We start from the raw sequence: 25,944 nt of genomic DNA, 5'->3' as shown, positions 1-25,944 counted from the left end.
AAACATTAATAATGGGAATAATTGATTGACTGCCTCCTGCTTGTCCCCACTGGGATTGAGCCTGTGAACCTGGCATGTACCCTAACTGGGAATCAAACTATGACCTCCTGGATGGATCATAGGTTGATGCTCAACACTGAGGCACTCCCAAGAGGCAGATAATTTTCACTTTTAAAGGTTTTTTTTTGAGAAAAATCGATATGAATGAAAGAAAGCACTGATCTCCTGCCTCCTGTACCCCAACTGGGGGTGGCTCCCAAAACCCAGGCATATGCTCTGCCTTGACCGGGAACCAAATCTGCAAACTTTAGATGCACAGGACCAACCAATAATTGAGCAACACAGGCCAGGGCAAGATAACTTTCACTTTTAAAAATTTACTCTGTGCTGAAACCGGTTTCACTCAGTGGATAGAGCATGCTTGAGGACTGAAGGGTCCAAGGTTCAATTCCACTCAGGGTCATGTACCTTGGTTGTGGGCACATCCCGTGGGGGGCGTGCAGAAGGCAGCTGATAAATGTTTCTCTCTAATCGATGTTTCTAGCTCCTTGTCCCTCTCCTTTCCTCCTTGTAAAAAATCAAAATATATTAAAAAAAAAATTTTACTCTGAGTAAATAAGAAAACAAGCATTCACACACAAATGTTTTACATGAAATAGTGAAAATGGAAGAAACAACTCAACTGTTACATTACATTAATTGGTTATTATATGGAAATTAACTGCTATCTTGTATTAAGATTAAGAATTCATTACCCTGAGCCATTCCATGCCTTCCACTTGGTACCAACGCATCACACCGCCTGTAAAATGTTTTGGTTGCTGAAAGGGTACAGGCTGTCCATTATATTTCCGAACTGGGTCAAAGAAGAGTTTAGTATTCTGCCTAACCGTTTGCGACAATCTATCTTTAATTATACTATTTGAGTCTTTGTTTTTCTGAAGATCTTCTACACAGAGATTAGAAGAGGAGCTTTCATCCTATAAAGAAAAAAGTTTTAATTAGAAGTTTGATACACACTGCTACTTGATACTCTCTACTTAATAAAGAATGTTAACTGTTAATTAAAATTTACCCAGTGCTATAGCATTAGGTATGTAGAAATAATACCCTAGCTGAAACCGGCTTGGCTCAGTGGATAGAGCGTTGGCCTGAGGACTGAAGGGTCCCGGGTTCGATTCCGGTCAAGGGCATGTACCTTGGTTGCAGGCACATAACCAGTAGGGGGTGTGCAGGAGGCAGCTAATCGATGTTTCTCTCTCATTGACGTTTCTAGCTCTCTATCCCTCTCTCTTCCTCTCTGTAAAAAATCAATAAAATATTAAAAGGAAAAAAAAAGAAAACCCTAGACATAGTTACCACCTTTCCCCCAAATGCAAAGCAACTGGGGGGAGAAAGACACTTTTGAAAAGGCTTTTATGATTGTACCTCCTTCCCAAAACTCTTAAGTTCTACCAAATTTAACTATTTCCTTCACCCACATAATTGATGTCTATAAAAGAAGAGAAAACAATTTCCTTTCAAGGAACATAGAAACATTTACTTCAAAATAAGTAATTACTTTCATTGCAGGAAAAGGGTAAAGTAAGTAAAGTTTTAAAATTCACACTATCACACCCAAGAATGTAAATGTATCTGTTTGTGACACTCAGCACCAATTATGACCAATGACAGGTTTTATTGGTTTGGGACCTCCACAACTCTATTTTAAGAATGTGAAAATGGCCGAGACCGGTTTGGCTCAGTGGTCGGTCTGCGGACTGGGAGGTCCCAGGTTCGATTCCGGTCAAGGGCATGTGCATTGGTTGGAGGCATAACCCGGTGAGGGATGTGCAGGAGGCAGCTGGTCAATGTTTCTAGCTCTCTATCCCTCTCCCTTTCTCTCTGTAAAAAATTAATAAAATATATATTTAAAAAAATGTGAAAACGAGGATTAAGTTAATTCATAGGAAAAGTCTAATATTAATGATGTCACAACTGGACATGCTATGGGAAAAGCAAATGGACACTTCTGAAAGGCTAGGCAATCAGGTAAATGGTGAGAAAAAAGTATACTGATTAAAAGAATAATTAGAGAAGCAAATAAAATTCCTAAATTTAATACCTATTTTAAATCTCTTACCTCATTCTTCTTATTTTTTTTAGCCACAGACAAAATTTCCTAGAAAATTGAGAAAACAAAATAACAATGTATATGGTTCATTCATATACTTAACCCAACATTTAGTGCTCTGATTTTATGCCAGAAAAATGGGGATAAGGCTCTCATGGTAATTAAAATAGATCTCAAATTGAAAGTCCGCAGGCAAAATTAAACCTATAGTGTCTTATAAAATTGTTAATTAGGTAGCAATAAATTGGGATATTTACTCCTGAATTTTCCATTTTTTAAAGTCTAAATAAACGAGGTCCAAATTCACACATGGTCAACAGTGCTCTAGTAAAGAAGCTGACAAACTATACCCTGTGTACCAACTCCAGCTGGCAACCTGTTTTTATAAATAAAGTTTAATTAGAACAAAGTCAGGCTCATTTGTTTACAGTATATCTATGCTTGCTTTCAGGCTACAACAGCCAAAATTCAGGGTTGAATTTTGTGACCACCCATCAATTTGTGACTACTCCTGTTACTTAAGAATTAATTCCCAAAAGTATTATAATCTCAACTCCAGCACATTTTAGGCCTCTGTGCAGACATCTGAATTTGCAATCCTGCACAAGTGGCAAAGACAAGTTGAAAATACAGAATAAAAGAGTTCCGATTTGTGTGGAGACAATACCTAGTGTCACCTAGTGACTTAGGCAATACTACAAACATTTGATGAGTTAAATTTACAGCAGTGTGATTGGCTAAAGGTCAATAAACCTCAGTAATAGCGTTTTCAACTGCAGGTTGAGTGTGTTCCATAATCAACTAAGTGGGTACTGACTATTATTTTTTAAATGGGGGCTGGGTAAGGAGAAATATCTGTAAAGACAAGAATTATGTGAAATTTTAAATTTTACACTTTATTAACATGTAAAGAACTTGAATTTTTAAATTTCAGGTAAAAGAAAAAATTTGTAGGTAATAAAGTTAGAATTTTTTTTTTTAAAAGTTAGAATTTTTTAATAAAAGAATGTGATGCATTAAAATATGCTTAAGGGAACATTTAAGGTTTGTCATAACTGAAGATGTTCTTTTATTAGTTCCTATTATGAGGGCACAAGTGAGAAGATAAAAAAGGGTCTGGTTTTAGAAACAAGTATGTGATCTTAGTTCCCTAATGGTCTTCAAGAAGGAACAAGAACAAAATTCTTAAGGTTTTGAGGTTTCAATATATTATAATAATTTATGACTAGGCCAAGCTCATGCTCCTTTAACAAATAGGAAGATGATACAATCTTCTTCCCTCAAACACCTAATGTGCTCAACAGCCAAGTAGGTAACCGCAATCCATTCAGCTTTAATAGTTTAAAACCCACAAAAAGGCAGGGACCGGTTTGGCTCAGTGGATAGAGCGTTGGCCTGCAGACTGAAAGGTCCCAGGTTCGATTCCGGGCAAGGGCATGTACCTTGGTTGCGGGCACATCCCCAGTAGGGGGTGTGCAGGAGGCAGCTGATAGGTGATTCTCTCTCATCGATGTTTCTAACTCTCTATCCCTCTCTCTTCCTCTCTGTGAAAAATCAATAAAATATATTTTTTTAAAAATAAATAAAAACCCACAAAAAGATTTTACTGAACATTGAATCTAATGTGCCCTTCCCCCCTTTATTTTTACCTCTTTTGACATGACCTCTGAAATATTGTATGATTCATCTTCTCTTCCTCTTTTCTTTCTCACAACTGTAAAAAAAAATTTATTTTATTTTTGACAGGAAATAATGCAAAAATATAAACACATATTCTCAAGACGAGAATAAGAAAATTTACCTGGATTCTCTTCACTTGCAGCAATGGAACTTTTACCCTACAGGACAAGGATTTAGAACATTATTTTTCTAAGGAGTGCTGTGGCATTATATATTAAAATGAAATGATTAAGTAAATGTTCCTTGCAGTTGAACCACATCCACAACTCTTTACTTTTATACTTACCAACTCAAAACCTTTTTCTGTACTTTTCTAATATAACTTATTAGTAACCAAAATCCTCTATTTTTTCATTTGTTTATTTTACAAGAAAATTTTCAAAGTTACACATAAAAGACATTTTTATTTTGAAATTCCCATGTACATCTTCTATGCTTATGCTGAAGATATTCAACTGGTATTATATAAAAGTAGTACTCATTTTCAGTGAAATTAAAGTTAAATACAATGAAAAGTAGAAATAAAAGGATACTGACTGAAAACATAGCAAGAGAAGGTAAGGGAGAGGAAGAAATGTTCAAACACAGTTTGACACAGAGCTGGAAAAAAATTAAGAACCACGTAAACATGTATGATAAATGAAAATGACCAATAAACTCAAATAATGAAAGAAAAAGAGGGTTCAAAATGAAAATACCAAGAAACTGATGAGATGGAATAGACAAAATTTAATAATTTGCAACTTTAGAACAAAGCGGAGATGGGGGTACGGGGGACATACAAAACCCTGGTAATAAAAATTATCTAGAAAAAAGTGAAGGATGAATTAAATCAACAGGCCTGAAGGGTGTTGATTAAAAGGTTAAATTAGTAAAATTATCTTAGAAGTGCTTATTTTTTTAAAAACAAAAAACAAAATAAGTCCCTGAAATCAACAACAGTCAAATTACTATATCATTTTTTGAAAACCACTTTAGTTGCAACATTATCAACTATGTACATTAACATCATCACTAACCACACTAAGAATGAAATAACTGAACTTAAAAATACCCTACCTAAAAATAAATAAATAAATAAATAAATACCCTACCTATTCTCCTATTGGCATTTTGATATTCCCTAATAAAAGCAGTTTGGTACTGGAACTAAGTGTTGGGCCTGAAAGTAATCCTGGTATTTTTATTTACCAGATTTGTAATCTTCAGCAAGTAAGTTACAGTGAATTCTCATTCACTAGTTAGGTTCTATAAATTCACTGCAATAATAAATTAGTGAACACTAAACCACTGCCTCTAGGAGAAATACGCGTTTAGGTTCCTGCATTTTCTGGTCCCATTTTTATCAAGTGATGAAATATATAACCTTGTTTTTATGTGTGTTGCTATTTTATCTTAACATATATGTTGAATAACATTGAACTCGGGGCCAAAAGCACCGTACCTATTGAAGGAAGCTTTAATAATCTAGGAATTTTCTCCATCATGCACAACACAGCCTTCTCAAATTAGAAACGCCAGAAAGCACTTTGGCACAATGTGGCTACAGGCCATTTTAAACAGCAAAATCAACAAAAATCACAGCATTAGATAGAACACAAAAAGAACGCCTGTTTATAGTGTGATGGCTTAAGGCAGATCACCACTTTGTTTGACCTTAGCAGGAAAACACGTGTTGGGAGATTCAAATTTTTGGCCGTTCTGTACATGCACATGCTTATGAATGTCCATAAAAACACGTGTTAATTTTGGGGTTACAAATACATTTTAGTTCGTATGCTAATTTCCAAATACATAATCTGAAAATGAGGATGGATTATAGTGAATCTCCTTGCAACAACAACTTTAAACGGAGCCCTGACTAGTGTGGTTCAGTTGGTTGAGCCAACGTCCCATGCACCAAAAGGTTGCAGGTTAGATCCCTGGTCAGGGTACATGCCCTGATTGTAGGCTCAATTCCCTGTAGGGGCCATGCAGAATGCAGTTATCAATGTGTCTCTCAAATAAGTAAAACAGGGATGATAACAGAATCTCTACCTAAAAGCTCTTTTGAGGATTACTAACACGTAAGTACTCAATACATGTCACCCTCCTTATTCCTCTTTTCATTAGCACAGGTGTTCTTTATACATTTCCCATCATTATGGCATTAGCCTCACATTGAAACATAATCTTCAAAAAATCACATCTAAAATTCAGGCTAGCTGGATGGATGTGGCTGAGCGTCTACTTAGGAACCAGGTCAAGGTTCAATTCCTTGTCAAGGCAAAAGCCTGGGTTGTGGGCTCCATCCCCAATAGGGGGTGTGCAAGAGGCAGCCAATCAATGTTTCTCATCATTGATGTTTCTCTTTCTCCCTCTTCCTTCCTCTTTGAAACCAATAAAAATATATATAAAAAATAGAAACAATAAAATTCAGGCTACCCTTAAATGACTATTCTATCATCTGAAATATTATAAGACTATCCTCTCCAATCTGGCCCACTGTTACAGCTATACACAAGCTACACATTTTGATTATGTCTTGTTATGGCTGTAAGTTGACACGATGAGGTTGAAGATATGAAGAAGAAAGTAATAATTACTGGCTCCAAAAGTACTGGCCACTAATAAAATGCTTTGCAGTATAAACATTTGTAGATTTTTCCCAAATAAAAAAGTAAAATTTTGCATATATGAAATATAGCCCACAGAATAAAACTGAATACTTTTTAGAGCTCTCCTTCCATATATAAAATATTGAAACAGTTTTATATGTTCCTATAAAGTTTATAACAAAGACAAATTATCAAAGTAAATATATGATCAATAAAGTTGAAAGAATACAAAAGAATTTCTTCAATATTTAAGATAACATATACAATATAGTCTAGATTACTATACATTACCGTAGTAACTTTGGAAGATTCCTTTTTCCTCTCTAATTTCTCTTTCTTCCTCAGTTCCTGTAAAATAATTTTTCTTAGTGTTACAAACAAGGAAATGACAAATGTTTTTTCAACTTGATTGTGCGGACAGTTACACAAAACTGTATTTGGTCAAAAGTCATTATCAATCACATATACATACCTCTAACTGTTGTTGTTCCATTTTAGTCAATAAAAATTTAGAGTAGATATTGCTTTTTTCAAGCAAATGTTGAAGTCTACGGTACCGTATGTCCACGGACTCTCTATCCCAAGACTTGTGAGCCTATTCAAAGGAAAAGCTTCCATAAGTATTAAAGTTTTTTGTCATACATTGCCTTTTTGCATAAGGTATAACCAACACTGGCTAAACAAATGCTCTTTAGATTTAATATACTTCATGTAATTAATGAAAATGTTAAAAGAAAATTAAATAATTTACTAATAAGATTTTATTTCCAAACCAAATACTAAAACAAATAGCTGAAAAAGTGATTCTTGGGTTCAACAGGCAATCTGTGGTATTTTTAAATATTAAACATTCATCATTGTGAATCCACTATTATAGATACTTAGAAATCACTCAACAAATGGTGTGCAAAAGTGATATGTAGTGATTTAAAAATCAATAAAGCAGAACTTTGAAATCAGAAGTTGTACAGAAGTGAAAGGTAAAGTAAAAGGGGAAAACTGGGGAACACAATGCTGCAGGATAGAGAAAAGGCTTGTAAGAAATCAATAGATTTAACACGTTCCAATATTTTAACACAGCTTTACGATTCTGAAAGATGTTCTGTTCCCTCACCAATGGCATTATTTTGTAATCTAATGTTCTTTCAAATAAAACTGGTATATAAATTTTTTCATTTGATTGTTTGAAAACTAAATTCCAACTTGAATTAAGTACTCACTTTCTAACTTTAATTGCAAATACATATTTTTTGTATCCAAAATGTGTTTATTGGGATGGTTTCCCACTCATCTTGATTTGAGGTGCTGCTTCCTTCTGAAGGAGCATCCTTCTGTGAGCCTTGCTTTTCCTCCTGTTGGCTGACAGAGCACAGTGGAGCAACCAACACACAAAACTACCGTTTGTGCATGGCTAAAGACAGTGGTGATTTTATAGCATCCTGGGCACTTGACATCCATGAAGTAGGAATTGGGGCTCTGCACCAGGTGCTTCTTCTTGTGTTTCCTCTTCTCTTCCGGAGAGGGATGGAGGAGATCCGTAGAGAGAGGCATATTGTTATGGGGAGGTCATCACCACCGGAAAGCTTAATTGCAAATATTTTTAAAGGGACCTTCAACTTAGTAAATGGCAGTAACTGCACATCCAGTATCTGAAATTTCTAATTATCTACAATAGTGGATTCACAATGATAAATGTTTAATATTTAAAAATAGCATAGGACACAAGATAGAAAACATAATGGCAACAAATAGTATAGTTCAGTGGCCCACACACTTTTTCTGTGAAAGGCCAAAGCATAAATATTTAAATATCACATGGTTTTTACTGCAAATACTCAATTATGCCTTTTTGCATAGCAGCAGTCATGTATAATATGTTATAGTGAACACAAATGTGTTTCAATAAAACTAGTCAACAGGAACATGTCAAATCCAATTCATAATTTGCCAACCAGAAACTAAATTCAAAGTAAAGCATTAGGTGGGCTGAAGTGAAACAATTGAGAATTGACTTCACCTACTGAAACCCAAAACTATATGCAAATCCTATCAACCATCAATTCCACTCCCAAGACAAAGACTGTGTGAGATGGACATAGGTAGCATAATGTAATTAATTTTAAAACCAGGCACCATTTGAATATTGGCTTTTGTATTTCCTAGATCTCTCTAGAATTTCTTTCAAAATAAATTTAATTTCTATTACAAAACCAAGACACCTACGGATAAAAATAACTAAAGCAACACATTGCAGAAAAATATTTTTAAATATATATATTTCTTTGATTTCAGAGAGGAAGGGAGGAGAGGGAGAGAGAAAATTAATGATGAGAATCATTGATCCGCTGCCTCTAGCATGTCCCCAGTACCCAGGCATATGCCTTTAGCTGGAATCAAACCTGGGACCCTTCAGTCCACAGGCCAATGCTCTTATCCACTGAGCCAAATCAGCTAAGGCTACAGAAAAAATACTTTAAAATAGCCTATCTTATCCATGCAGTTAATCTGTTGATATCTTATCAAATTCGATTTTCAGTTCTTTTAGATTTTTCAGTCTTTCTTTTACTATTAACAATATACCACTGTGATTACCATAGGCAGTCAATGAATGAGGTAGGCCTTACAAATGGGGAGATTAAATTACTTAGGACTTTATAAAAATGAATTTTTAAATTTTTAACTTTATATATTTGTTTAAAATTTTAGTGAAAATTATTCTGGGTTTAATTTACATATATTTGCTAGCTGAAATCCTGTTCACAATAAATTAGCAGCCATTTTTTTATATTAAAACTTTAAGATGCTATCATGAACAATTTACAATTTATGTAAGTAGAATACTATGCCAATGGTTAACCTTTAAACCCAGTCTTAAGTATTTTAAAATGATTTTGCAGCAAATCTTATCATTACTTTTTCTTGACTTAACTTCATTGTTATAGTAAGGTAAATCATAGCTTCATCTGTGGAAAGCTGTGAATGCCTGACAGTAGCGTTAAAATGTTTGCTACTAACAAGAGACCAAAGGCATAAATAAATTCCCTTTGTCTACCCCACGATCTCTCCCAATACAACCCCAGATTTTGGGGGTGGGAAGAGTTATATTTCAGTCTATACAATATAAACTATTTTTTCCTTTTACCTCTCCCGAGATCTCACCTTTACCCTCCCCCACTTCAGACACATTAACGCTGCTCTTAAGTAATTCTAGACTAACAATGGCTTCTTTCTAAAGGAAATGTAGGTGGGAAAGAAAAGAAAGAAAACAAGTGTATCACGTGAATGTCAAAGTCATTGTCCAGGGTCTTTACAATCGTTAAAATCTCCTAAAGCAAAGTAAATGCTTCTCATTAAGGCTTAATCGGGCTCTTCCTCTCTTAAGTAAATACTTCTAAATATATGCCCATAAGTACTGTGTTTTCTGAAAAGGAATCTTTCCTCTTCTATAGTGAGGTTTTTGGCCCCCAAAGACTTATAGGTAGAGACTCATTTTTAGAACTTTCTTCAAAATCACATAGGAAATACCTTATAAATGTCAAGTGCAAAAATTAGTCAAATTATTTCAATACTTACATAAGACAACCTAATGACAATGGAGCACAATATAAGGTTTTCTTTGAACAAATTATACCCTTGTATTAGAAGGATTAAAAATAACTATAAGCTTTAGTCATGCATGGAAGGACTAAAAGTGGATTAAAAATTGCTATGTTAATTGCATAACTGCTTTAAAAAAGAGCTAGCTGTACTATACTTATCTCTCAACAATAACAATTCTAAAAAAAAGTGTAGAACTAATTGCAAAATGTTTGTTCAAAGGTTTAAAAATATCCCTGGAAGCAGAAGTCATTTTGATTGCTAGTTTCGTCAGCTAATACTCAAGGCACTAAAATTTTTGAGTTTGTAAATGTTTCTTCCTCTTACTATACATTCTGGGAATGTATTCTTATTGTACCTCATCTTTTTTTGAAATGATAGTTCCTTACCCAACAATCTTCATGGGTTATAAAAATTAAGATACATACTACACAAAAATTAAGGATTTATCACTCCTAAAACATCTTAAGTTGATACTATCTATTTTGGACACTTGTCCCAGGATTCCCCCTTTAAAAGGTACTCTATGATGTGCTATGTGATAAATTACAAAATATTCACCATACTTAGAAATTCAATAAAATTTACTATTTGCTACCTGCAGAGTCTACAGAAACAAAAGTGATGTGCCTTCAATAAACAAAGTGAGAAAGTCAAATAAGTATAAATTTAAAAAATACTATGGAAATTCAGAAAATGAGGAAAAGTGGTTCAAGATCAACCTCCCACCATAACCGGTTTGGTTCAGTGGATAGAGCGTCGACCTTCGGATTCAAGAGTCCCGGGTTCAATTACGGTCAAGGGCATGCACCTTGGTTGTGGGCACATACCCAGTAGTGGGTGTGCAAGAGGTAGCTGATGTGTTTCTCTCTCATCAATGTTTCTATCTCTCTCCCTTTCTCTTTGTAAAAAATAAATAAATAAATAAATAAATAAGAAATCAATGAAATATATTTTTAAAAAAATAAAAATATCAACCTCCCAATTTTATTAGAATTTGTTAGCATATTACCTTAACCGATTATTGTCAACTATGGATAATCAGTAATGGCAGAACCTTTGTTACTGGCATGCAGTACAGTATGGTGCTTAAAAAGTGTGGCTTCTGGAACCTCGCTGCCTGCATGACAACCTTGGCTCTGCCATTTACTAGCAGCGGGGACCCAGACCACCTGTAAGTGCCGCCGTTTCCTCATCCCTAAAATGAGGTGAGAACAGAACCTACCTCACAGAATATTTTCCTCTGGAGAGCAAACGTTCCCAAAACACGTGGTTTTGTAATTACACGAAGATCAATACTAATATATGTATTTCCCTAGAGGGGTATAGAGTTAAGGACAAGAGCGCTGGAGTCACACACAGTTCACATCGGAGTTGTTAGTGTGACCCCCAACCACTTGTTTTGTCTTAAGTAAATGGAGATATCAAAAGTACCCATATCCTAACAGCGGGAGGGCTAAATGATTTATTATGAGAAAATCACTTGGGAGGCGGTAGGAAAGAGCTGGTGGCTAGCTATTTTTTTTTCTTGCTTATGCAATAACTAAATAGCAGGGTGGGACTTCCTTATCGGAGAGAAATGTATTTCGGAAATGAGTTATCAAGAGGTTAGACACTTCTTTTACTCATCTACAACATAGATACTCTGTACGTGAAAACCACAAGGAGACCAACTTACGGAAAAAGCACACCACACTTTCACCTGCAGAATCTTAAGTAGTAGCCCCAAATACCGAAACGCAGGGGGGGTCACTTAGGCGGCAAACGGCACTAAGAAAAGCACTCACCGTCAACCCGGGGAACATTAAATGGCCAACCAAGCAAGGCGACGTTCTCTCTCACAGGAGAGGAGAAGGCCAAACCTCCTCTCCTCGCAGCCGCCTTCATTCACAGCACGTGCCCAGGTCTGACCGATAAGCATCGTAAACAGCCGGGGGGGGCACGGGGCCGGCCCACAGCTGCGCAGCCCGGCCGGCGGCGGCCCGGACACACCTGCGGAGGGAAGGAAGCGCCGGCCCCGCCGGCCCGTTACCTTTTCCAGCATCTGCCGTTCCCGCTCCAGCCCCGCGGCCTCCAGCTGCTCCTCCTCCTCCAGCATGGCCGGGGTGATGACCGCGGGCTCCGGCTGCGCGGCCCCTAAGAGGGGAGAAGGCTTCCCAGTTGCGGTTTCGAAAACATAACCCAATGACTCAACTTCCCCATAAAAACCTTCCTCTCTTTACCAGGCACATTCGAGGGAGACGCCGGGGACCCGCGGGGACGCCGGCATCAGCTCGGAAGGGACACCCTCCGCTTCACGGTGCCAACAAGTGGCCTGAACCCCCGCTTACAAACCGGGGGGGGGGGGGGGGGGGGCGCTGGGGAAAAGGCGGCTCTCGCGTGTAAATAAAACCTCCTGAATCGTGCAAAGACGCGCAATTCCGAGCACCCTCCACTCGCGCCGCGCAGCTTCTATCTAACCCCTCTTTTCCTCCTCGGCCTCTGCCCGGGGCCAGCTCTGCCCCCAAAGCCGGGCTGCAGCGCAGCTTCCATGCTGCGGCCCCCTCCGCCCGGGACGCCGCCGCCCGTGCCCCGAGGAAGGTCCCCCTCACTCACCGTCGCTGCTCGCGGGCTGCTGCGCCGGCATGGCTGCACACCCTCCGCGGCCGAGCGCCCTCCCCGGAGAACCTGCCGCGCCGCGCGCCGCGCCCTCCGCCGCGGCCGCCCCGGTCCTCTCCACAGGTCCCGGCCAGAGAAAAACGCGCGCTTCTCTTTCGCGGGAAAACACCGTCATCTCGCGATACTTCGCGCTCCTCGTCCCCGCCCCCACCCCGCCCCCGGCGGCGCGAGATTTGGCGCAGAAGATGCACCTGGGTGCTGGTTGGCGTTTCCTGGGACCGGTGTCCCTCGGCAGCTGGGTTCCGCTGCACAAGTCGGCGTTCGGCTAACTCCGTGGCACCGGGCGAGCCCGCCCACCACGGAGAGCCCGGTTTCCTCCCGCACCGGAGGGTACTGGGTAGCGCTCTTAGCCGTTTGCAAGACACCTGTCCCCCTGGCCCCGCCGGCCGAAGGTCCTTAGGTCCCAAAGGTGAGCACCCAGGTGAGGGTGTCAAACACGTATTGCCAAGCTCGCCCGCCGTTCACATTTAGAGTTAAAATTCCCCGAAATAACCAAGAAAAGGGCTCTTTTGTGAGTGGAATGGGAGAGAAAACTAGTAAATTAAGATAACGGTGGAATTCAAGAAAGTTGTTTCAGGGTAAGGGAGACCTGGATGCAGTGATAAATCGAGCGTTGTGACCAGTAATAAAGATCCCGTAATTCAATAACCAGTAATTAGCGTGGGCGCCTATAGGAAAGCGCAGGGCTTGTCTGTTTTTTTTCCCAGCCTTCAAGCACCTCCCCCCTTGTAGTCTGCAGTCCCTTTCAACAAGTTCCTGTTTCCCTCCCGCCACCTCAGAATTTGTGGTGTGCCTGCCATACCATTTCTGACTCCAACAACTTTAATAACTATTTGTACAAAGTTCAAGAATTTACAATGTACAGCAATCATAACCATCTTCAGCAGTCTTCAAAACACGTGGAGATTAGCAGGTTACTTTTATTCCTACATTGTCATGAAAAAACAAACCGGATGCTCAGAGAAAAATTGGCTTGCCCAGTATTAAGATAAAATGTTAATCTCAACAATTACTCTTAAATCCTACCTCCTTCTAATCGAATACAATTAGGTATCAGTCTCACTCTAAGTAAGATTGTTTTTCTTTAAAAAATTTTTTTTATTTCAGAGAGAAAAAGGGGAAGAGAGAAACATCACTGTAAGAAACATTGATTGCCTGCCTCCCGCATGCACCCGGACTGGGATAGAATCTGGAACCTGGACATGTGCCCTGATCTGGATTCAAACTCCCCACCTTTTGGTGCACGGGCAGCATCCCAACCAACTGAGCCACACCGGCCAGGGCTACATAAGATTTTTTACCTTCATCAAACTATCCTCCAAAATTTCTCCCTCCCTGACTTTTCAAACACTTATGTCTTCCTCTTCTAAAAATCATTTTCATATCAGTGGCTTCACCACCCATCCAATCATAGAAGTGAAACACACACACACACACACACACACACACACACACACCAGCTCCCTCTTGCTTAAATTAGATGACTCCACTTTCTGCCTACCTCACAAACTAAAGAATACTTATCAGGCAGACTTTCCTTTCCGATTCTCAAAACCAAATTTACAAATCTACCTGCATCTGAACATCTTTTCCACAGTCCCTCCAGTTTGGCTCTGGATCCATTTCCTTACAGCCTATGCAAGAATCTCAGATGACACATTATCCCTTTCCCTATTTAAGCCTTTACTGAATACTTTCCATTCACATTTAAATATTCAAAACTCTTGCATCTTGAAAAACAAAGAGACAACCTCCTTCATTCCCACCAGCTATTTATTACCTTCTCCGTTCCCTTTTACAGCTAACTTTACAATTACCTACATTAGCAATTTTTAATTCCCCTGCCTCCCACTGATTCTTCAATCACATCTGGCCACCCCACTCACTACACACAGAGGTAAATAAGGAAATCACTGATCCACATCAGTATTTGCCAACCTTTCAGCTCATGGACCACCAGTGGTTCACAGACCACCAGTTGGTGACCGCTGCTCCAAAGATTTCCTTAAACCAGCGGTCACCAACCTTTCGGACTTCACAGACCACCAGTGGCTAGTTGGCGACCGCTGATCTACAAGATGCTAAGTTTAATGTACATCTCTTAGTCCTCATCTCAACCTCATTGCCATATAACACTATCAACCATTCCTTTAGGAAAAACACTTGTTCCTTCAAATACCAGATCCTTCCAATTCCTATTTCATTCTGTTCTACTCAACCTTTAAATATTTGAGTTGAATTTCTTTCTGGCTAAGGGCATAATCTCTCTAATAGAAATACTTTAACTAAAGGGAAAGTTCACTGAGGAATGGCCAAAATAATAGCCTACTCATCCATTACCATCATTGGTAGTGAGTGCCCAGTACTATATTGGGCACTAGCAATTCAGTGGTTTAAAAACCAAACAAACCAGTGCTTCTGACCTCAGAGTTTAGACTGTAGTGGAAACAATACAAAACAAATATAGAAAACATTGTCAGCTAGTGATAGTACTGTTTCTGGACAGGGACCTGGCTCTGGGTGGGTTTGTCTGGGGTCAGCAGGTAGTGGGTGGATTCTTGATTTTGTGTAGGAAAAATTTCACAACACAAGTCCAGGTGACTATGAGCGTATGTTTATTAAAGCTGGGGTCAGCCTTAGCTGGTTTGGCTCAGTGGATAGAGCGTCTGCCTGCACTGAAGGGTCCTAGGTTGGATTCCGGTCAAGGGCATGTACCTTGGCAGCAGGCACATCCCCAGTAGGAGATGTGCAGGAAGCAGCTGATGGATGTTTCTCTCTCATCGATGTTTCTAACCATCTCTTTCCTTTCCTCTCTGTAAAAAAAAAAAAATCAATGAAATATATTAAAAATAAATAAAGCTGGGGTCAGTAAAATGAGAAAGGGCCTACCATAGAAGCAACAGGAAAATGCTAGGCTGGGCTGCCTTAGCTCTCTGGGAAGTCAGAGAAAAAGAGGCATTGAGGACAGATTCAGGGGATTAGCCTGGGATGAGCTGTTGCTGCCTATTGTGCTGAGATGCGTGTCTGTGGGGGAAGAAGAGGGAAAAAAGGATTCAGGCTGCTTGCCAGAGGGAGGGCGAGTGCTGGGTCCTTTGTGGGGACTTTCTTTTCAGACGGGAATCTTAGGGGAGGTCTCGAAAAGGTTTTAGCAGAATATTCATCAGTTTTCCAGGTGTGTTCTTTCCGGTGTGGCCTTTACTGATTGGTCAGTGCCAGGGCAGTGGGTTGTTAAGTCACTGCAGCCGGTCCTGGCATCACCCACCTGGTGGTTTTTCTGCTTTTCTAGGTCTGGAGCCCTGCGTAGGGTCAGCAGGTAGTTGGTGGAAAAAACAAACTGAGGTCTAGAAGTTTTCTCTAAGGAGGTGACCTTTTTTTTTTTTTTTTAATCAATCTTTATTGTTCATATTATTACAAAGGTTCCTCATTTCTTCCCCCCTCCACCAAGTTCCCACCCCACCCTCCCCATCCCCCATTGTCCTCTTCCTCTCTCTCTCTCTCCTCCTCTCTCCCTCCCTCCCTTTTTCTCCCTCTCTCTACCCCTTTTCCCCTCCCCCTCCCCCTCCCTTCCTCAATAATCAATGGGCATATCCTCCGATTTAAAAAATATGCTCAGGCTGCCGAAACCGGTTTGGATCAATGGATAGAGCGTCGGCTTGGGGACTGAAAGGTCCCGGGTTCGATTCCGGTCAAGGGCCTGTACCTTGGTTGCGGGCATATCCCCAGTGGGGGGTGTGCAAGAGGCAGCTGATCGATGACTCTCTCTCTTCGATGTTTCTAACACTCTATCTCTTTCCCTTCCTCTCTGTACAAAATCAATAAAATATATTTTTTAAAAAAAATATGCTCAGGCTGAAACCGGTTTGGCTTAGTGGTAGAGCGTTGGTCTGTGGATTGAAAGGTCCCAGGTTCGATTCTGGTCAAGGGCATGTACATTGGTTGCGGGCACATCCCCAGTACGGGGTGTGCAAGAGGCAGCTGGTCGATGTTTCTCTCTCATCGACGTTTCCAGCTCTCTCTCTTTCTTCCTCCTCTCTGTAAAATAGCAATAAAATATATTTAAAAAAAAAAGAATCTGGAGTCTTTAAAAAATAACAAAAAAATAAAAAATATGCTCAGTGGTAGAGTGTGGACCCATCAACAGGAGGTCCTGGTTTGATTCCAAGTCAGGGCACATGCCTAGTTTTCAGGCTCCATCCCCAGCAGGGGGCATGCAGGAGGCAGCCAATGGATGATTCTCATCACTGATGTTTCTCCCTCTCTGACATCAATAAAAACATACCATATATATATATATATATATATATATATATATATATATATATATATATATATATTCAGGGGATTATATATATCTAAAGGCCAAGGCTTCTCTCTCTGAAGTGGCTACTTTCCCTGAAATATTTTTTAAAACTTTAATTTTTGTCTTTACATGTTATGAAGCAGTGAGGTTCTAATTAATTAAACTTTACTATAATACATTTGGGAATTCATATTTTAGGTACTGCTCTGACAATATCAAAACAATATAGATTTGATACAAAAATCAATTTTCCCCCCAGAGGCAAGACTGACACTATGTGAACTAGTCATGGCAAATTAAAATCTAATTTTTCAATGTTACCTCACATATTTTTTGCCTCTTTTATACCAATCTCTGGTATTTGAATATACTCCTGGAATACAAAATAGTTTTATCTAAACAAAAATAGGTTATGAAAAAATAAAAATAAATCATATGGCATTATGAAACTATGTGAATTATTCCATGATTATATGATTTAGAATTATAACCTCCAACAGTATAGACTCTAATATGTTGACTTCTCTAGATGAAGATAACATTAATTCCCAAGTTACAATGAAAAGTCATTATCTTCAAGTCAGAGGCTTTGAAAATCTCAATGTCTTTTTGCAAATGTTACCTAACTTTTGTAAGTCAAATATACTCAATTAAATTATATGAAGGTCATCAATGCAGAATAAATCAGCAAAAACTATGTGACTTCTGAAAACTTTGATAGTTAATGGGTTCCTCTAATAGCACTTAAACAATACAACATAAACCTGGGCTAAAAGGACAATTAAGTGAGAAATACACATATTGATTAAATATAAATATATATATATATATATATATATATATATATATATATATATATATATATATATTGTATTGTATCATGCCTTGTACCTCCCAAACAGGCAGTATGGAGTTATTTACATAGTCAATATATGAGAGTTTTTCTTTTGGTTAAAGTATATTTTCAATTAAAATGTAACTTTTCCCAAGATACTGTGAAATTTAACATGGTGTTTCATTTTGTAATATTAGACATGGCAAATTAAATACCTATGTAACATTAGACTAAATGAAACACGATGTTAAATTTTACAGTATCTTGGGGACTATAGGAAAAGTTATGTTTTAATTGAAAATATACTTTAACCAAAAGAAAAACTCTCATACATTGACTATGTAAATAACTCCATACTGTCTGTATGGGAGGTACAAGGCATGATACAATGCAATATTTTATCTGCCAGTACTGTCAGTCTCACCCTTGGAAGAGAAATTTGGCAACAAAAAAGTGTATTCCTTTTTTTTTTTCTCCAACTGTGATTAAATAAGCCAGATATCCCCAAAGTAATGAAGACTCATTTCACGTAATTACTTTGCTTACAAGTTTTATTTACACAGTACTTGTTAATAGTGGTTTTTAGTGAATTCCTTATATTTACATTTTATATATACATTTATATTTGAAAGGTAAAGAAACTGTACAATAATAAAAACGAGAAAAAGAAATACAGTAACTTAGGTCCAACTCAAGAAAGAAATACACAAAAGGAAGGTTAAACTCAGGCAGGTAGAATAATCTCAATGAGATTGCTGCAGGGCTTACATTCCCTCTGTCAGGGTCACCAATGTGAAAGAAGTATTTACCAGAGTCAAAATGTTATTATAAAACCTTTTATAAGACCCTGGGTGCTCCCTCAATATTTTATTACACTACTAGTTTCCACTAAGGAAGCTCCTGTGACAGGAGTTAACTTCTGAGGGTTCCACTAGTGGTCCCTAGGCTAGAATGACCCATGGGGTAAAAATATCCGGGCACATCTGGTCCCATACTCCTAAAAAGGCAGTCACTACACTAACAAGACCCTCAGGCTTGTTAGTTTGAAGACAATATACCACTAACAGAAACAGTGTGCTGTGTTGTTTCAAACCAAACTGCAACATAAAAGCACACTATACATGCTATTAACCAAACAACATATTATATATCACTCATAATATTCAAGTGATTTATTTTATTTTAGGTATAAGAATTAAACATATTATAATAAATGTAATGTCAATTTACCAATAATTAATAATTTGTCTATCCACTCTACCATCAAAGTTAGACTCATTAGAAAAAGTTCACTTTATCTTTTACTCTTATTTACGTTGATTAGAAAATTATGCACAGTATTTTACAAGTCATAGACTTGGTTACATATTAAGATTTCAAATTTCAAACTGAAATTAAAAAATTTTATTTCTACAAACAATGAAGGAATTTTAACTAAAAAATCTCAAGTTTTTCCAAGAACTGTCAAAATTCATACTTTTTTACTTTTACCAATGGGGGGGAAAATCTCATTTATATTTATGGACTTACTCCCCAAATCAAGTCTTCAGTCCACTAAAGTGCAAAGATTCTACCAATTAGCTTTCTTAAATTACTAGATGAACAAGTTTTTAAACTATAAACAGAAAGGCTAAATTTCTTTAATAGGATTACTTAAGGGAAAAAAAATTCTCTTTAAGAAACAAATAGACATGATACAGTGGAAAAACATGAAAATCAACTTCCCAAGTATTTCCAGTTCCCATGTAACCAAGATTTGCCCCGACCTGTGAATGAAGATAAACAACTTCAGTAACTTAAATAATTTACAACCAAAGTTGCTTATTCTTGGTCTATAAAATCTTCAAAAGGTAAGCACTTGAGATACACAATATCTGTACTAAGGTGTTTATTTCAAATAGTATTTTGGAAGTTAAAGTCGTATTTAACAATCCTGCTCTGACCTCCAAAGTGCTTTTATATGGTGACTATTAAAAAAAAAAAAAAAAAAAAAAGATGTAAAGTTTAAAGTATCTTCAAAGCTGTTAAAAAATTTTTATTGCATTACTGTTCACTCCAAATTATGGAGTATAAACTAGTCATTTAAACTTTTTCTTTTGTAAAATGATGCTCCCTACAAAATACTTTTTAAAAAAATTAATACTGTCAATAGGTTACTTATTTCATTTACTTCAGCCATGGAATTCAAAATCAGCAGTTTTCCATGTCTTGATTCTTTTAGATTTCTCCATCCTTTTTACATAGGAAACAAAAACTTTTATCAAAAGACAGTTATATTCCAATTAGTTTGTTAATTTTGAAGATTAGCTTTTCAGAGTAGGACTATTATTCTTGTCTCCTTCTTTAATATCCTTCATTACAGATGCAAAGACCTGAAATTATACAGAGTAAAGATTAATCCTCAAAACACTACCATGTAGATTTAAGAGAATTAAATAACTACAGTATATCAACACTTAAGTTTGAGACTGCCATTCTCAAATTCTTTTGTTTCAACCCAATTTTATGATATATATTTTAGTTTTCAGTTTTCATCACTTGTTAAATACAGATTGGGGCAAAAGTAGGGTTACAGTTGCTTACATGGAAAATAATATAATAATAAATAAATAATAAAACAAGAATAAACTCTGTATTTTGTGTTCTCACAATTGTAAACATACTTTTGCCCCATCCTGTAGTCTTAAATTACTATTTGGTAACAGAACATCTTCTGGACCAATATCCTTACATTTCATTTTCATAAGCAATAAAACTGAGCTTATTTATAATGCCTAGTCTATTGTCTATCATTCATGAAGCAAATAATACTACTGTCTTTTATGTTACTTAGACTGCCAATGTTTGCTTCCCTAACAAGACCAAGCATCTAAAAAGCCAGGATCATATATTATTTTCTTTCTATTGCAAATCCTTAGTACATAACACGTGTTTAATATAATTGCTGACTATTTGAAATACAAAAATAATAATATATTTGCTTTTGCAAAGACTGACTATTGTAAGTTGTACTTCACTAAAATCATAAAATATTACTGAATTTACAGAAAAATAAATCCATAGATTTGGAGAGGTGAAAAAGAAGCAATCTGTTTTAAACTCTTGCTCTTTCAAAGTCAAGAATTACTTTTAAAAGATTTTTTAAAAAATTTAAGCACTAACATTTGAGAAATACATGACTGTTTTTTGTTTTGTTTTTTTATAAGAAGTCAACTGATTGTTTTAACACATCTATTAGAAGTAGGGAAAATGTCACTCTACCTGAGGCCATTTTTTGGTGCTATTCTGCATCTGAATTGCTGCAATACAGCTGAACAGCTTTTCTGATGTAATATCTTCTGGTAATTTAGTTAGAAACTGTGCTATATGAATAAAATCCATCTGCAGGAGAATATCTTCATATAATCGCAGGATCCCTAATCCAGTCCTAAATAAAAATTCTTCTCCATCTCTGCAAAATACATCCCAAACTCGACATGCCAGATCAAGTGGTAGTGATTTGCTATATAGGGTGAAGATCCTAAAATTAGGGGGGAAAATAGTCATTGAAAATGTTCATTTTATTCATTCACTCATTAGGCATCTCTATATTTAAAAAACAACAACACAGTGCTTAATTAGGGATAAAAAGGCAAATGAAATATGGCTTCTCCCCGCAAACAGCTTGAGTAATACAAAATTAAGTAATACGTAAGTAAATTATGTGAATTTACAACCTTATGTAGAGACATGGCGCAATACACACTAGAGTGGCAGAACAGCCTAGCTGTTAAGGGTATGGCTCTGAAACCAGAATGCCTGAGTCTGAATCTTAGATATGCAACTTTATTAGTTGTGTTACTTTGAGCAAGATTATTTACTCTTGTTGTACCTCAGTTTCCTTATTAGTAAACAAAAGATAATGTAACCTACAACTTAGGATTGTTTTAAAAAATAAAGAGGTTTATATATGTAAAGTGTTTTTAGAACAGTGACTGGCACATAAGAAATACTCAATAAAAGTTAGTTATTGTTTTTATATAAGAAACCCAAGTATCATCTTTTAGTAACCTAAATACAAAATTATAAAGTCTTACTTCTCTCTTTTCTCTTCTCCTTCCACAAACATCCACTGGTTATTTTTTTTCCCCCTTAACCAAACTTTACTTACTACTTCTTTTGGAGCAATGTATACGCTCCAACAGAATCACCAAAATGGTTTTTTTCACATCCTTGCTGACAATGTCTGATCATGTAATTCATTATCCAGTGGTGCTTCAGGGTGGCATTCTGGTTGGGGAAGTAGGGAGAATAGGTGCTAGAGAACTTCTCCTTAAAGTTGCATTGGCAAAGAAAGTACACAGTTTTTACACAGACTGTGTCTTACAAGTTAGGGCTGATGAAACTTGAGAAAGGGAACAAAAAACTCTCCAACAACAACAACAACAACAACAAACAACAAAACTTACTAGCACTGCCACTTTTTTATTCCTATTTTTTCCCACACAATTGATTCTAGGATTTGTATATAATAAATTCAACAGAGGCAGTGAAACAAAAATCCATGTCTACTTCTTAAAGTAGAAACACATAGTGCCTAGGCAGTTTCTAATATGTGATATTCATTCATTATCAGTTCCATTCTGTTCCCTATATCAGTTGTAACCTTGATGTGCCTCATGTTCACAGTCATCAAGGCTGACAACCAAGTTATTTTTTTCCCCTTCTTTACAAATTTAATATTTGATCTTGATCCTCTGGGTCCCATGATATAATCCAAAGGAACTCTAACATTCCTAATGGGAATGAAAGAGAATACCTGAAAAATAACTTTAAAAAAAAAAGTCTGAATAAAAGAAGCCCAAATAACTGGGAAGATATCATATTTGCTCAATGCCATTAATTATTTCTTTGCCTATATTAAAAATTTACATAAACCTATTGATTTAAATGATAAGGATTTAAGGTTTAAATATTTCATATATATATACATATATATATATATATATATATATATAGTCTTAACCTATCTTAAGATCAACTCCTCTATCTCTTTGGCAAAATTCACCTGCCATTCTATAATCTACTGGCTACTGCTCACCAAAGTCTTGGGCAAACCCTCTAAGTTAAAACAGAGAAGCTAGAATTGTAAAGTTGAAAAAAGACATTAGCACCTAAATAAGACATTATTCCTGTCAGAAGCTGGACAAAGCCTTGAAAAAAAGCCCAGTTTAAAAAAAATACCACACTATAATAACTATCACAAGCCCTTGTGTGTTAACAAGATATAGCAACTAACGTTGAAAGCTTAGTATGAACTAGGCATTGCATGAGATAATCCATGTAAAACACCCTCACTACAACTCAAAATATGGTATTCCCCTTTTATAAGAAATTAAAACACAAACTGAGAGATTCTGATTTCAACCCCCGAGTTCATGCTCTTAATCAAATGCCTCCCCACAAAAATGTGAGTTTCTTTATTTGTAAGGGAAGAGTTTTTTTATATTTATGATCCTCTGCATGAGCTAACTTTAGTTCCTAAAACACACAAAAAGTTACCCTATGTTTCCTTTTAATTATTATATTTCATGTTCATAAGTTATCACTTACCAGTCTATCAAGTATATGTCTGGTGTAAGACTATAAGATTTGAAATGAAGAAATAGTTTGGAGAGATTTTCTTCAAAAAATACTTCAAATGTTGCAAAATATTTCAACATCTGAAAATGGAAATATCAATAATTAGAGTAGGCTATAGAAATAGAAATTAAATAAATCCTCAATTATAAATTAACAGAAACTCTTGCTTAGCACCTCTTCTGAGTCTTCATCATGCATTCATAAAACTATACTTCAATGAAAAGTTTATTTATTACTCTTTTATTAAGTTTATTGAGGTGACACTGGTTAATAGGATCACATAGGTTTCAGATGTAGGCTTCTATGTTACAAGATCTGTATGTTTCACTGTGTGCTCACCACCCAAAGTCACATCATCTTCTATCACTATACATTAGGCCCGTATCAATCCCCTATTCCCTCTGGCAACCACCTCAGTGCTGTGTCCACGAGTTTCAATTTTATATTCCACATGAGCAAATATCATATGGTTCTTGGCTTTTTCTGCCTGACTTACTTCACTTAGCATAAGAAAAGTTTATTTTTAGATCACATTACTTTAATCTTCTATTGTTTTCACAATCTAAAAGGGCATTCAGTCCAGCTGGTGTGGTTGGGCATTGACCCAGGAACTAAGAGACTAAGGTTCGATTCCCGGTCAGGTTATATGCCCAGGTTTTCAGACTTGATCCCTAGGAAGGGGTAGGCAGGAGGCAGCTGATTGATGTTGTTTCTCTCTCACTGATGTTTCTATATCTCTATCCCTTTTCCTTTCTCTATCTCTAAAAATAAAAAAATAAAAAATATTTAAGAATAAAAAGGAGAAACCAAGAACTGCTGCCTCGCACAACAATTTCAAAACTACAACTAAAAGGCAAAACGGACATCATCCAGAACCACAGGAAGGCTGGCTGAGTGGAAATTCTACAACTAGAAGGAAAGAGAACAGCACACTGAGACTCAGAGGAGCTGCAGAAAGAAAGTGCAGAGGTACAGAGGCACGTGCTGAGATACTGAATACGCTGCTGGCTTTACCAATTGGGAGGAAGACTCAAGCTCCTAACTGCTCTGAACTCCAGTTCTGGGCGTGACTCTAAGGACCCAGACTCACACGGGGAGAAACTAGACTGTCTGGCAGTGGGCAAAACTTGAGGGTGGCTTTCTCTCAGAGGTGCTTGCAGCGATTACAATGGGACACTGAGACCCAGGGGCCTCTTGAGGCAGGGCTGACGGGAAGCCATCACTGTTAGCTCCACCCTGAGATCCCATCCCATGAATCCAATGCTGTTTGCTCCACCCTGAGACTCTGCCTCATCCAAGCTGAGCACAGAGGCTTTTGCATATGAATGGTCTGGTCCTTTGAATTCTAAACTTACCTAACAAACTGCAGCTGAGTCAGTGAGACCCAGAACATCCAAAAGAAGGCCCAAGGCCCAGCAGCAGTTTGCCTTGCTTCACAGCTGGGCCTCATCTGGGCACCTCCAAAACCCAAACAAAGAGGAATCTGCAGATCTATCTGTACTTCCTGCTGGGTGGCCTCAGGCAGAGGCTAAATTAGCACCTCCTTGGAGATCCAAGAGCCAGTGTACCCAATGGTCAAAGTAGGACCATCCAGATTACAACTCCTCAGATCCATAAGGGACACACTCAGGGGGCAGACAGAAGTGAGCACCAAAGCTCCACTGAAGCAAGTCTTACCTCATAAGGGTATCTCCAGCACAGAAGTTCTCCCATCATAGATATAGCTGATCCTCACAGTCAATTGGCCTGGAGGTTAATTCCTCCCAGTGATACCAACAACAATCAAGGCTTAACTACAACAAGACTGTGCACACAGCCCACAAAAGGGTGCAACAAGAGTGTCCACCTCAGTTAACTGAGGAGGCTGAGCCACTGGGCCCTATAGCACATCTAGCACACAAAGCCACTCTATCAACTCAGGGAAGTAGCCAAAATGCGGAGACAAAGAAACAGATCACAAATGAAAGAAATGGAGGAAAGCAAATGACTGGATATAGAGTTCAAAACCACAGTTATAAGGTTTTTCAAAACTGGTTTGGCTCAGTGGATAGAGCGTCAGCCTGTGGACTGAGGGGTCCCAGGTTTGATTCAGGTCAAGGGCATGTACTTTGGTTGCAGGCACATCCCCAGTGGGGGGTGTGCAGGAGGCATCTGATCGATGTTTCTCTCTCATCAATGTTTCTAACACTCTATCCTTCTCCCTCTCTCTCTAAAAAAAATCAATAAAATAATTTTTTTTAAATGTCCGCTTGCTACCAAAGCAAAAAAAGTATCTTCTAGAAACTGTCAATAAATTTAGTGAGACTCTTGAGGATATGAAAAAGGACCAACTAGAAATTAAGCATACACTGACTGAAATATAAAATAATATACAGAGATCCAACAGCAGACTAGAGGATCACAAGAAGTAAGTCAAAGATTGGAAATACAAAAAAGCAAAAAGCACCCAACCAGAAAAGCAAAAAGCAAAAAAAATAAAAAAATAAAAAAAAAATCCCAAAATATGAAGATAGTGTAAGGAGCCTCTGGGACAACTTAGAGC

General features: G+C 37.5%; 3 protein-coding genes across 4 annotated transcripts in view; all 3 read right to left on the bottom strand.

Moving 5' to 3' along the window:
• Positions 1 to 12,762, bottom strand: part of HELLS (helicase, lymphoid specific) — a 28,378-nt gene extending 15,616 nt beyond the window's left edge. For both annotated transcript variants that reach the window (XR_014796832.1, XM_084904699.1), the window contains exons 1-8: positions 12,583 to 12,762; positions 12,020 to 12,123; positions 6,863 to 6,985; positions 6,682 to 6,738; positions 3,915 to 3,951; positions 3,763 to 3,827; positions 2,123 to 2,161; positions 756 to 980 (exon numbers count right to left, since the gene is read on the bottom strand). Coding sequence is in view for 1 of the 2 variants with exons in the window: in XM_084904699.1 (XP_084760825.1) it covers positions 756 to 980; positions 2,123 to 2,161; positions 3,763 to 3,827; positions 3,915 to 3,951; positions 6,682 to 6,738; positions 6,863 to 6,985; positions 12,020 to 12,123; positions 12,583 to 12,760 (828 nt within the window). In the remaining variant the exon portion in view is untranslated. The remainder of the gene's footprint in view (positions 1 to 755; positions 981 to 2,122; positions 2,162 to 3,762; positions 3,828 to 3,914; positions 3,952 to 6,681; positions 6,739 to 6,862; positions 6,986 to 12,019; positions 12,124 to 12,582) is intronic.
• On the bottom strand, positions 7,521 to 7,987 carry LOC311632200 (small ribosomal subunit protein eS27-like). The gene has a single exon (XM_084903335.1). It carries the CDS (start codon positions 7,939 to 7,941, stop codon positions 7,678 to 7,680), a length of 264 nt encoding a protein of 87 aa, XP_084759461.1. The 5' UTR covers positions 7,942 to 7,987; the 3' UTR covers positions 7,521 to 7,677.
• Positions 12,763 to 18,319: 5,557 nt separating the features above from the next.
• Positions 18,320 to 25,944, bottom strand: part of TBC1D12 (TBC1 domain family member 12) — a 62,705-nt gene continuing 55,080 nt past the window's right edge. The window contains exons 11-13 of the mRNA XM_084903479.1: positions 23,373 to 23,482; positions 21,042 to 21,300; positions 18,320 to 20,152 (exon numbers count right to left, since the gene is read on the bottom strand). Of these exons, the coding sequence (XP_084759605.1) occupies positions 20,084 to 20,152; positions 21,042 to 21,300; positions 23,373 to 23,482 (438 nt within the window). The 3' untranslated portion in view covers positions 18,320 to 20,083. The remainder of the gene's footprint in view (positions 20,153 to 21,041; positions 21,301 to 23,372; positions 23,483 to 25,944) is intronic.

Source organism: Pipistrellus hanaki (assembly GCF_964339955.1).
Source record: "Pipistrellus hanaki genome assembly, chromosome: 14".
Classification (NCBI taxonomy): domain Eukaryota; kingdom Metazoa; phylum Chordata; class Mammalia; order Chiroptera; family Vespertilionidae; genus Pipistrellus; species Pipistrellus hanaki.
This window is presented reverse-complemented; position numbering and strand designations above follow the sequence as displayed.